At 35.6% G+C, this 13,675-nt stretch overlaps 2 protein-coding genes across 2 annotated transcripts in view; one reads left to right on the forward strand and one right to left on the reverse strand.

Moving 5' to 3' along the window:
- Positions 1 to 7,839, forward strand: part of yjefn3 (YjeF N-terminal domain containing 3) — a 68,180-nt gene extending 60,341 nt beyond the window's left edge. Inside the window, exon 6 of the mRNA XM_065246157.2 lies at positions 1,691 to 7,839. Within this exon, the coding sequence (XP_065102229.1) occupies positions 1,691 to 1,887 (197 nt within the window). The 3' untranslated portion in view covers positions 1,888 to 7,839. The remainder of the gene's footprint in view (positions 1 to 1,690) is intronic.
- LOC135728077 (Rieske domain-containing protein) overlaps positions 1 to 13,675 on the reverse strand; it is a 63,424-nt gene that overhangs the window by 27,627 nt on the left and 22,122 nt on the right. The window lies entirely within an intron of this gene.

Genomic DNA, 13,675 nt, shown 5'->3' on the forward strand with positions numbered 1-13,675 from the left:
GGGTATTCACAGTGATTCCCTCTGAGAACCATTTTTTGTTCCCTAAATAACCTTCAGGTGAAGGCTCAAAAAAAAAAAACCTTTTTATAGTCTGATAAACCATTTTCAACACAAAAAACAGAAAGGTTCTTTATGGCAGTGTTTCATAACCAGGAGGCCCCAAAATGACTTAAATGGACAAAACTTGGACAAAACAAGCATTACAATAATATAAAGCAAGCAAAAATCAAGATGTTTCCTTTTTTTGACCATTTTAGTAGCAAATATACATCTGTTTATTCATTTCAAGTTCTAGTTAATTTTATGTGGAAAAATATTGAGTGAGGGGCCTTCAAATATTGTGTGAAAAAGGTTGGGAACCACTGCTTTATGGAACCATACCATACATCCTAACAAGGAACTGATTAGGAACCTTTATATTTAAAAGTTTGATAAAGATAAAAAAGTGCTTACAATCATTCTTAAGTGCACATAAAGATCTAAAGATGCTAGCAAAACAACAGCAACACATATATTTGTCAACACTGACTTTAACTAAACATTATTTGTTTAATTCGTAACAGCTAATATCAAGTACCACCGACCATGTACCAAATGTTTATTTGCATGATTACCTGTTAAATGCTGTTTGCTTCTACTTTGTACATTTGTTCTTTGTGGGTCTCATGACACTTGTAATAAGTGAAACTGCCCTCATAAATGTTTTTGCAAGAACAATTTAATCAGCCACCAGCTGAAATTGAAGAATTCCAGCCAAAGTGTGTGATTTTCGAGGTCAAGATATTTTCCTCATGTCTTTGCTTTACATGCATTGTAAAAAACTAGGTACACTACGTTTTTGTATCACAAAAGCATTGTGTTTGCAGCACAAAAGGTCATAGGTTCGAAACACAGGGTACACACATACTGATAAAATAAATAAATGTATTTACTCTAAGCTGCTTTGAATTAAAGCATCTGCCCAATGCGTAAATGTAAATGGACAACATAATAAATCAAAATATTGCCTGACAGAGTAACACTGGCTTATCCACAGGTGTGCGTATTGGGTGGGCCTAACTGTTTGTCCGACCTAAAGTCAATGTTTTTGTAAGTTTTTTGATTTGCTTGTGTTGCAGAAATTACACACTTTAGTTTTAAGATCAGAATCACCTCAATATAATATCTTCTTAGATACCTATTAGTAGATAATTTAGTACTAGTAGGCCTACAACTGTACACTAGATTACTAGAACTAAGAAAAAAGAAACAATTGTCGGTACATTCTTGTAAGCATACGAAACAGTCATTATTTAATTGATAAATGGGACGCTAACACCTCCAAAGACATTTCCATGACAAAATCCCGACTTTATGGAGCCGTCTCAGATAAATGAGTTGACCGTGGTTGACCTTTATGTGCTAGCCTGTTGCACGGACCCTCTAAAGTGTTTGCATAGCAGACAAATTATCAAATAAAAGTAAACACAGCCATTATGTCATCTGGATGCCTTATTTAAAAATTGCAGCTGATGACTTACACATTGCATTTTTTTGTACCTTGCTCCAGATGACCGTAGTGTTATGAACGATCCTTATGAGCCAGTTTTCCACCTCTTATCTGGATGAATCCGGAAACAGTGTTTTTAGTTAATGCACAATGACATGATGAAATTGATCAAATGTTTTTCGTTTATTTGATATTTTGAAGGTTGGGATGCTGATGAGCCAGGCAAGGATGGAATAACTCCAGAAGTTCTCATTTCTCTGACGGCACCCAAAAAGTGTGCGACGGGTTTCTCGGGAAAACATTTTCTGGCCGGACGATTCCTGCCCTATGACATTCAGAAAAAATACGAACTGAATCTGCCAGAATTTCCAGGCACGGATTGCGTTATAGAACTGTAGCGGTTTATAATAATGTATTTTGAATAAAAAGGATGTTTTTCCCTCTGTATTTTATAGATTGTTCTGTGGCATTCTGTTGCAAATGTAAAAATGTGAAAAGTTTAGGTCGTTTTGAGACGATGGGTTTACGGTTACCAACTGAAGCTGCAAATTTTTGCAAACATCTATGTCTAACTGTTGAGTATATACAATATACGTTAAAAATCGTTGTCTTTTTAAGGGTGAGGTGTGTCATTTTGGATTAACACATTTTTTTTTTCAACTTACACTTTCTCAATTTAAAGCTCTACTGTGTACTTTATTGAGTTAATTCTTAACAAAAACCCATGTTTTCTTTCAAAAGTATGTGCTCATTCATGTGTAATTACTTCCCACCCACTAATCAAAGTATTCTCGTAAGTGTAGAATCTGCTATTTAAAATGCATACCGTCGAAGCGCTCTCTGGCTGAATCCATGTTGTGCCTCCATCTTTGAAATACATTCGCCGACGAGGGACATTCCTGAAATTCAAGCTCCGCCTTTCGCGCTTCACTCTACACTCACGCTGCCCGATAGCTGAAGCCTCCAGAGGTTGCATGTGTAGGCGCTATACGTCATCAAGACAGTCTTATTTCAGAATATTAACAATTATAAAGCTGACAATTATTCTTAGTTAATTGTAAATTGATGTAATATGCGTATGACTTGCGAATGTAATGCTCAGTTAATTTAAATAAACCAGGCTTGATGACGTATCCAGCCTGTGACCTGCGTAGCTGAAGCCTTCGGATTTTACAACAACCGCACACCGTGATGAACCTGCGATCTAATGCTTTGATTTGAAAGCCTGTTGAAGACATATTCTCGAGGACATTAAAACAAATCGCCAAGGATGCGAAACGGGGATTTTAAACGACAGCGTGACAGGAAAAACATCAAGACCAAAGTCACTATTGGAGTTAGTTTTCCAAGATGGGCTCAAGGGACACTGAAGTTGCACTTTCTATATTCTCCACAGGTAATTCAGCATATTCGTTTACATCTATACAGTCCATGTTGTAAACTTGAAGTTTTATAGTTCCTTGGCTAACTTTAGCATGATTATGCATAACACTTGTTAGTGTAAACATGCATGTGGTTTAATGTGTTGGTACAGACACACGCCGTCTCTCCGCCCATTTATGTAATCTGAGGTACTGATATAAATGTTTTTCATCTTTTCTGACCTCTAGCACAAACACACGGTGACAGCGCTATTTTTAGATTTTCATTGATAAAAGCGTCTGATCTGCGCGTCTTTCGTTTCATTTTACAAGCTTGTGAATGTTGCGCGATCTTTTTTCACCGATATGAGAGAAAGCTCTTACATATACACGGACATGTAACATGTTTACTTAAAACATAAGCATTGTACTCTGACATAATGTCTGACATAATACTCTGATAAAGTGAAAGTTGCGCGATCTTTTTTCACCAATATGAGAGAAAGCTCTTACATATACACGGACATGTAACATGTTTACTTAAAACATAAGCATTGTACTCTGACATAATGTCTGACATAATACTATTTTTAGCCTTTCATTGATAAAAGCGTCTGATCTGAGCGCCTTTCGTTTCATTTTACAAGCGTGTGAAAGTTGCGCGATCTTTTTTCACCAATCTGAGAGAAAGCTCTTACATATACACGGACATGTAACGTTTACTTAAAACATAAGCATTGTACTTTGACATAATATTAGTTCGCGTCCATTTAAACCCGTCATGGTTGCTTTTTGTATGTGATTTTAAGCGGACATATCATGACAATCAGACTTTTTTCATGTTAAACATAAATCTGTGTGCTTTGATGGATCACAGGCAAAGGACATTGCAAATTGTTCATTTTTTCTCATTGCTTTTGCTTTGTAGCTACTGGAAGCCATGTTAACCTTGGCATGACACGGCCGGGCCACCGTACGAGTTAAAACGCGTTCCGAATGGGGAGGGCTAGAAAGTATTATTCAGTTGCTTGTCATATAGACTTTCACCGCTAGATGGGAGTAGATCTTACACAGTGGAGCTTTAAGTGAAAAAAAAATACAATTTAAAAAAGCTTAATTTTTTTTAGGTGTTACGAATTTAAAGGGACACTGATTTTAAATTTAATATCAGCAATGATATTACGCAATGCATGAAAATAGTTCCCTTAGTACCTTTCAATAGCAGGGGACTATTTTCGGGCACTGTGTAACATCATTGCGCCTCCAGCAGCCATGTTACGGCAGCAAAGTCCTTGATTATTACGCCAGAATGAGAGTATAGTTCCTAGCCATATCTGCTTAGAAAATTGCAACTTTAAATTTTTCCATCAGTCTTACCGTGGGTTCACATCAGCCGCGTTTGAGGCGAAAAATTTGCGTCTACCGCATCTAGTTTGCCGCTTGAACATTTTAAGTTTTCTCGCTTCATTCGCGCATGAAATTCTAGTCATCGAGACATTCACGAGGAAATTCGTGTTATGGGAGGGGCTTCTGCGACTCTGCTGGCTTTCTGTAATCACGTCACTACTAGAGCAAGCTTCTGATTGCTTAACGCGGTGAACTTTTCCGCCAAAGTTCAAATTTTTAAACTCGCGCGTTTGCCACGGCAATGGTCAATTCGCGCCATTTGCGCGTATGAGATGGAATCGGATCTACCGTGCCGCTCTAAACACCTCATTCGCCCCGCGAGACCTTCAGACGCGCCTCAACGCATCTTCACATTGACTTAACATTGCAATCACTCGCGCTTGACGCCTCTACCGCGGCTGGTCTGAACGCAGCATTAGTACACAATGTAACTACAGAAGAGTCAAGTTTTAAATAAGAAAAATATTAAAACTCTGGTTATTTTTTTAGCGCAATGCTAATGGTCTAATCAGATTCTATGGATTATGCTAAACTATTCTAAAAGTGGTAGCGCCAGACCCGGAAATCGGCTGAATTGATCCCAAAATGGTAAAAATCAAATTTTTAACTATAGGGGAGCTGGAAAATCAGCAAATTTTCAAACAAAAGTGGAGTGTCCCTTTAGTAATTTTTAAAAAGTTTTTTAGCTGAAAATGTTCACTTACATTGAGAAAATTTAATTCGATTAAACTTAAATATTTGTTACCAATCAAAGTAATTTTTTAACTTACACTTTTTACTGTGCAATGTTTCATTAGCTTCAGAAATCCACTTTAATAATAATTACACTTTCTAAACAAATCAATTTGCAAATTGTTTAGTAATAGTTGCCAAAAAATGACAAACCTCACCTTCGATGTTCGATATATTCAAAGTGCATTACCCTAATAGTGCCTCCTTATGTACACAACATCAGGGGCCTCATTTATAAAATGCTGCATAGAAACAGTCCTAAATTTGTTCTTTCGATCATTTCTCAAAAGCATGTACATGTTTGTAACCAAACTGTCTGTGGATCCCATTTTCTTCTATAGTAGGAAAAAAGAATACTATGGAAGTAAATGGAGTCCACCAATGGTTTGATTACAAACATTTCTCAAAATATCTTCCTAAATCTTCTCACAACATGAGAGTGAGTAAATGATGACCGAATTTTAATTTTTGGGTGAACTATCTCTTTAACCCGCCTTACTTTCAGATGTGAAATCTGTAAATTGCAAATGATCTTGAAATTGTCTACAGCTGAACAGTTTCAGATCTCCGCCTTTAAACTATGCCTAATTATTGTCATTGACATATAAACGAGCACCTTTCAGTTTTAAAATTGAGGGGCAACTTTCCGATCTCTCTGATGAAGCCAACAGAGAAGTGACTTAAACTGCAATTTGTTGATTTCAAAGGGAGTTAATCCCCTTAGACACCCGTGTTAAAATGCCAAACTTTACAGCCTGGTACAAAAAGCGATTTTGGTCTTTAGCTAATTTTGCCCTTCAACAACTGTGAGGGTGGTGAATTTTTTTGTAACTCATTGCTGCATAATTAAGGTGGTGGCCACTTGATTGATAGGTGGATTGCCGCTGCTGTCCAATCAGCTCCAACCACATTCTGCCTATTTGGCCATTTTCAATTATCCGAGTTTGACACACAGTGACGCGTTTGCCAAGATGGCGACAACTGGCTCTGCCAACTTTTGGCTTCAAAAACATTCTCAAGAAACCTTCGGTGGACTTCACGGACACTACGTCCATTGTTTTATGCACTCTATGCTTAAAATCCTTTTCAAGCAGAAAGTATGGCTTATATTTCCAAAAACCTGCAGCAGTCGGACAAGCAAAAGTGCGTACATCTGCGCAAAAACACTGACCTGGCGCTAAGCACTTTTCCACGCCAAAGACCGAATTCATTAGATATGCACCGATATATCGGCCGATAATCGGTATCAGCCGGTAGTTTAAAAACAGCCGATAGTCTTGGTCGATATATCTTGTCAATCAAAAGCAAAAAATTTGAGCTCTGTGTATAGAAAATGTAAAGGAACATCACTATCTGAACATTCAATATTTATGCTTATTATATAAATGAATAACATTTAGAAAATTTTATCTTCAGTATTAAGTAAAATTAAGTACACTGCAAAAAATTTCATTCTTACTTCGTATTTTTGTCTTGTTTTCAGTAAAAATATCTAATTTTTTTTCTTGATGTGGAAAATGACCTAGGAAAATAAGTCAGTTTTTAGACAAAAAATATCAAATTTAAGCGAATTGGTGCTTAAAACAAGCAAAAAAATAACAAATAAAAAATCTGCCAATGGAATAAAAACATTTTTCTTGAAAGAAGTTAACTTTTTTCATAAACACTCAATTCAAGAACATTTTTCTTATTCCATTGGCAGTTTTTGCTCGTTTTAAGCACCAATTCGCTTAAATTTTATATTTTTTGTCTAAAAACTAGACTTATTTATTTTGCCCAATCAAGAAAAGACATCTTATTTTAAGAATTTGTAGAGATTTTTACTGAAAACAAGACAAAAATACTACAGTGTATTTCCTACACTGCAAAAAATGATTTTCAAGGAAAAAAATCTTAGTATTTTTGCCTTGTTTTCAATAAAAAAATGTTTTTAAATTCTGAAATTAAGATGCTTTTTCGTGATGAGCAAAACGACACAAGAAAATAAGTCTAGTTTTTAGACCAAAAATATAAAATTTAAGCGAATTTGTGCTCAAAATGAGCAAAAAAAAAAAAAACGGCCAATGGGTTAAGCAAATTTTTCTTGAATTGTTCTTGAATTAAATGTTTAAGAAAAATGTTCAAGATTTGTTTGCTTACACCATTGGCAGATTTTTTTGCTTGTTTTATGCACAAAATCACTTAAATTTGATATTTTTGGTCTAAAAACTAGTATTATTTTCTGAATTTTACGAATATTTTTTCTTGAAAATAATTTTTTGCAGTGTAGGAGTTTTTTTTGAACCCCTAGGGAGTCAGCTGACATTGGCTTAACTTAGCACTGTCTTCTCGTTACATTATTACTACGCTCGCTAGTACAGTTTAATCTTCACCGCTGTATGTATAATGTATTATGTTTTCGATTTTTCTGTGTTTTCTCTTGATTTTATAAATGCTTCGAAACAATTAAACAATTGTGAAAAGCGCAATATAAATCAAATTAAATTGAATAGTAAATGCAAGTTAATATAACCACCAAACTATCGGTATCAGCGGATATCAGTCTGAACAATCGGCTATCGGTGCATCTCTAGTTTTCATAAATATGAACATTGCCATGGATTTTTGCGTACACACAATCTACGAACAAATCTGTTCGTACAGGTTATAAATGAGGCCCCTGAAAATACAATGCCTTTCGAATGTGTTGGAATGTGATTTTAATTTGGAAATGTTGTCAACGATAGCCTGACGTTGACAAACATGTATGTGTATATCATTTTGTTTTTACCTCACAATGACTTCTTATAAGTTGTATAAACCCGAGAAGCCAAGATGTAAAGTTCAAATAAATGATCTACGTAAAAAAAACGTTTTCCATGTAATTGATATAGACATGAATTTCAAACGTCGGATATTCAAAGCCCCGGTGGATGTTATTTTTTATCCAGGAGTCTTGGATCAGAAACCTGTTGAAAAATGTTCTCCATTAGCCAGTATTTGGGAACAAGAGGTAGCTTAGACCATACAGTATATTATTTCTTCTCAGAGATTTATTCAAAAGTCAGGAAAAAGTGTGGGTTATATAAAGGAATGTTTTTGTCTGAAGCAACAACGGTTACAGTAGGTGAACAGGATCTACCGTAAAAGTTCAATGACTTTTTATAAATGCACCAGACTTTGTGTAAACTTGATATATTGTATATTCTCCAAAAATTATGATTGAAGTTTTCTAAAATCAAAGTTTGTTATAGGCAGACGTGCATTTCTTTTTTTACAGGGAGAAATTTTTAAGTCTGCCAGTAAACATTCTTCATTTCAGTCCACACCGTCTGAGAGCCAAACATGTGTTTATTGTCATTAAACACACATAGGGAGCCTGCAAAAGGTAGCAGGCAAAGAAGCCATATGCAGTCAATATGGCAACAAAGGAAAATGTGAAGATCTGTTTAGACTGAAAGAATTGAGAAAAATATTTTTGGTCTGTATGCTTTTAACTGAACATTTGGCCATTTATTCTGTTTTGATACCACATTTGCCATCTTTGCCATTTTGAAATATTTTCAGAAATGTGCCATCACGGACCAAGATGCCTCAAGAACAATGCTTTTGAATAACCGCTTACCAAAATAACTCCACGGATGGCGCCACGGATTGGCGAGTAACCGGGTTCCGGACGTGTTCTGTTCTAGGCGGTACTGTACATGTTGCATGCACGAGAACATTTGAGCTACACATAGTTAAACACAATTACCTCTGTTTATGAACCATGAGGTTGACTTCAAATTCTGCCTAACTTTCAGTGTGGTGCTCCCGCCCACCATTTTTTTTCTATTCAGTGATTAGCTGCAGACGGTTTCAGCAGCAAAACTGCAAAAAAATGACTTTCTTACTTAGTATTTTTGTCTTGTTATTAGTACAAATATCAAAAAATTCTTGAATCAAGATGCATTTTCTTGATGAGCAAAATGACGTCTAGTTTTTAGACAACAAATATAAAATTTAAGTGAATTTGTGCATAAAACAAGCAAAAAATATGCCAATGGGGTAAGAAAAAAAAACTTTTTTTAAAGTTTCCATAACAAACGCTGTTTCTGCATATATTTACACTGCAAAAAATGATTTTCAAGAAAAAATTTCTTAGTATTTTTGTGTGTTGTTTTCAGTAAAAATATCTTAAAATTCTTAAATTAAGATGTTTTCTTCTTGATGAGCAAAACAACCCAAGAAAATAAGTCTAGTTTAAGACCAAAAATATCAAATTTAAGTGATTTTGTGCATAAAACAAGCAAAAATGGGTAATCAAAAAAAAAAAAATCTTGAAAATTTTTCTTAAACACTAAATTCAAGAAAAATTTTCTCACCCCATTGGCAGATTTTTTTGCTTGTTTTATGCACAAAATCACTTAAATTAGATATTTTTGGTCTTAAACTAGACTTATTTTCTTGGGTTGTTTTGCTCATCAAGAAAAAGCATCTTAATTTAAGAATTTGTAGATATTTTTACTGAAAACAAGACAAAAATATTAAGAATTTTTTTCTTCAAAAATTTTTTTGCGGTGCACATCCTTTATATCTCAGAGTCTTTAGTTTTTTCAGATTTATAAGAGCTCTTAGCCTGGGTTTCCCCATGCTGCCTTGCGCGCAAATTTATTCACGCAAGTCTAGCATGGAAACTATGGACCAATTTTTCCCCTGAAATAGGGAACCAACCAGTGACACCGAAGCAGTTTTGTTTATCCAACACGGCAGCAGACACGAAGCCAGCCTTACATAGTGTTTTAAGTAGTTTTACAATGAAGTTTATGAATAACTTTTTGGCATTAAACAACTTCATTTCCAATAAGGATGTTTGGATATGGCAAGACATGATAAACACAGAGTTTTATAGGACCAATTTATAGCACCAATTTCCAACATAACACAGAAGTCTTACTTACCACATTCAACTCATGACCCAGTTGCGACTTTTCAACTATATCCAGCGTAAAACAAACACATGCAAAACTACTGCGGATAAACAAACTATATCCATTGTTTGCATAATGCTGGCTTTCTTCTCCTTACATCCCAAAACACACTTCTTTCTTCCGTGCCATTGAGTCTTGATATAAAACAAAGATGTCGCATAAAGTGATTCCCGTGACTTCCTCAGTTCTCGCTCACCCGCTGATTGACGTGTATGCGTGCTTTTCTGGGGAAGTGCCCATAAAAATAAATGATACGTAGCACGCTGATCTCACAGTAAGTCGTGTTATAGTCATTAAATTTTTTATTAATTTATTTATGTCAATGGCACGAAATTCTTTTTTTTTTAGAACGAATGTCTTTGTCGTTTCACTCGTGGCACGAATTTCTATGAATAGTTTTTTGGGGTTGGGGTAAGAACGACTTTGTTACATTTTAGACATCAAAACCCCGATTCCAACCCCAAGGTGAGAATAGTTCTAAAAGTGGAAGAAAAACGTGTAGAAACTAATACATAAAAGTACATTCTAACCCAAACCCCAAATCTAACCCCAACTCCAAGCGACAATGATTTAAAAATAGGGAAAAATAAAAGCGACAACAATACAAAAAATTACACGAAAAAGAAATTCGTGCCACGGACACAAAAAACTATTCATAGAAATATGTGTGAGTGACACAAAAAAGACATTCGTGGTCAAGGCATAAAGAAAGCTGAATTTTGTGCCATTAACACAAGTAAATTAATAAAATTTTTGTGAACACGACTTTTCGTGAGATCATGTTCATACGTAAACTGTACCGTGTTCGAAAAAAACATTTTCCGAAACTTGTACCAACCCCGGCGAAGTGCATTCGGCACAGAAATACTCTGTCCAACTGCTTTTTTATATTTTGAATTTGTTTAGCATGATGAAACCAACTCTTAAACTGTGTTAATAAGTCAGAATGCATGAAATATCCTTTAAAAACCCAGTTAAACACTTCATTCAAGAAAATTTGATTTTTTTAGCTTGAAATGCACACTAAACACAACTTTCTGTATTCGTCCACATAGAATCAATACCAACAGAGTCCTTTTAGAGTAGTTTATTTCTGATAACAAGGGAAACAAATCGCAAGTAGTTTACCTTCGTTCATATATCATATCTAATGCGTATCAACTATTTCACTGTTACTCAAAATGAATGTATACAATGTTAGCTACAGATCCTTCAATTCTTGCCTGTCTGCCAAACCTCTCCGCACAGTTGCACTGCAAAAAATGACTTTCTTACTTATTATTTTTTTTTCTTGTTTTCAGTAGAAATATCAAAAAATTCTTAAATCAATGTATTTTCTTGATGAGCAAAATGACTAAAGAAAATGTGTCTAGTTTTTAGACAAAAAAAAAAACATAAAATTTAAGTAAATTTGTGCTTAAAGCAAGCAAAAATATCTGCCAGTGGGTTGAGAAAATTATAATTGAATTAAGTCTTTAAGAAAAAAGCTAACTTATTTTAAGATTTTTTTGCTCACCCCATCGGCAGATATTTTTGCTTGTTTCAAACACAAATTCACTTAAAGGATAATTCCGGTATTTAACACTTTGAGTCTCATTTCTGGTTTGTTTTGGATGAACTACAGTGATGGACACTGAAATTTTGACAATGGGTCGTGTCTTGACTTTTTGACTCGTTTAGAAGCGTCTCTTGACTGCTTCAGAATGGAAGTCAATGACCATGCACAAACATGTCATTAAAACAACGTTCATTTTCAAAACTGTGCTACTCACGGAGTAAAAATAAACACCGGTTCGTGGTGTTCGTTGATGATTAAAGACAAGTTGTGTAGCGCAATACAGTTTCTGTTGTGTTTTATTTGGCATTTTGTAAAATTTCATTGACTTCTCTTGGAAGACTCATTGCTCGCTGATATATCACTCCGCCGCCGGGAAACAGAAAAGGGTCTGTTTACATGTGGTTGTAGTTTTTTCGCTCGGTTTCTCTCAGAAGAAATTTTTCCCATATTTGATGGCTCACTGACCAGCTTTAGGTTTGAAGTTGAGCTCGATTGTGACTGTCTATACGCTAGACACGGAGCGTACTTGTATGGCAAATTAGTTGTTACCATCAAGTGGTCGGGAGTGTGCTAACGCTTCAGACTCAAATATAGAGCGGAAGTATATACGCGGTTGTGAGGTATCTGAAAAAATAGTTCCACTATAGCAAATAACACGGATTGAAATCATACATTGTGCCAATATATTTGTTTTTAATCATCAACGAACACCACAAACCACTCGGTGAGTAGCACAGTTTTGAAAATGAACGTTAAGTGTTGTTTTAATGACATGTTTGTGCATGGTCATTGACTTCCATTCTGAAGCAGTCAAGAGACGCTTCTAAACGAGTCAAAAAGTCAAGACACGACCCATTGTCAAAATTTCTGTGTCCATCACTGTAGTTCATCCAAAACAAACCAGAAATGAGACTCAAAGTGTTAAATACCGGAATGATCCTTTAAATTGAATTATATTTATAATATATATGGGTTGTCTAAAAACTAGACTTATGGCTTGATTTAAAGGCACACAAGGCAAGTCTGAGTATTATTTCTCTACTAGCTCCCCCTAGTGTCTGGGAGTAAATGCGTTCTATATCTAAGACTATACGAGACTGAAGGACACCGGGTCGGATACAGCGAACTTGCAAGTGGGGTATTCTTCCTACAGACGGTAGGGGCGGGCGAGAGAGTCTTCATTCGTCATGTAATGAGTCATTTAACCATATACCGACTTATGAAGATGATTTATTAACATAAAAATGCTGCCTTGTGTCCCTTTAAGAATTTTAAGATATTTCTACTGAGAACAAGAAAAAATTAAGAAGAAAGTAATTTTTGCAGTGTGTAATCCATTCTCGTCATCTACCCTTGTCTGTAGCAAACCAAAATATTTTATTTTCAACAAAGTATTTGTTTGAGCAATCAGTTTAGCCGATAAATAAATACAGACCGCATACCTCATTCAGGTTTATTGTTTCAGGTCCTTTTTCAAAATAATAGCAACAGTTACATTTCAAGTTAAGAATGAAACTACAATCAATGTTTGTTTTTTTATGTTTTTACGATGACGTATGCGCTCAACAAATATGACTTCCAGAAGACGCATTCGAAATCCTGGAAAGGACGCGTCCCGGAAAACGTATGGAGGAAGTTCACTTCGGTTCAGGTGCATAACAGCAATGTCGCGCATGCGTCCAATAAATCCATCTATAAGCAAATACTACAATCTGCTATTGATGAAAAGCAAAACAACACGTTTTACCTTCAAACAACGTTGCTTAGTTATTGTGAGTCACTGACAGCTTATTTCTACAAAAACATAAACCACTTGGTTGTTTACAACCCACCTTGTGTGGGTTGTTTATTTTTAGGAGCAGGTGCATCAGGTTGTGTCATCTCACGGTCTGTTGAGTCATATTGCAAGTAGAGGAGCCATCCGGAAACGCACGGTGTTCAATCCTGCTGCCGGAGGGTTGTACAGTTCAGCTTTAACTTTAAATAAAAACACCTGCTTGTACGGTACAAGCTACCCTGGAGCTTGTTCTGATGTGTTTGATTATACGCTTTGTAGGACCGTGGCCTTCCAGCAGCTGGGCTGAACACCCAAGATCTATAAACTAAGTTGAATAATGAAATAATTTGAGGTACTGTTAATGACAATCAAATTGACAGGAAGTCGGATGCCGGCCAATTG

The sequence above is a fragment of the Paramisgurnus dabryanus genome, chromosome 24 (genome assembly GCF_030506205.2).
Source record: "Paramisgurnus dabryanus chromosome 24, PD_genome_1.1, whole genome shotgun sequence".
Classification (NCBI taxonomy): Eukaryota; Metazoa; Chordata; class Actinopteri; order Cypriniformes; family Cobitidae; genus Paramisgurnus; species Paramisgurnus dabryanus.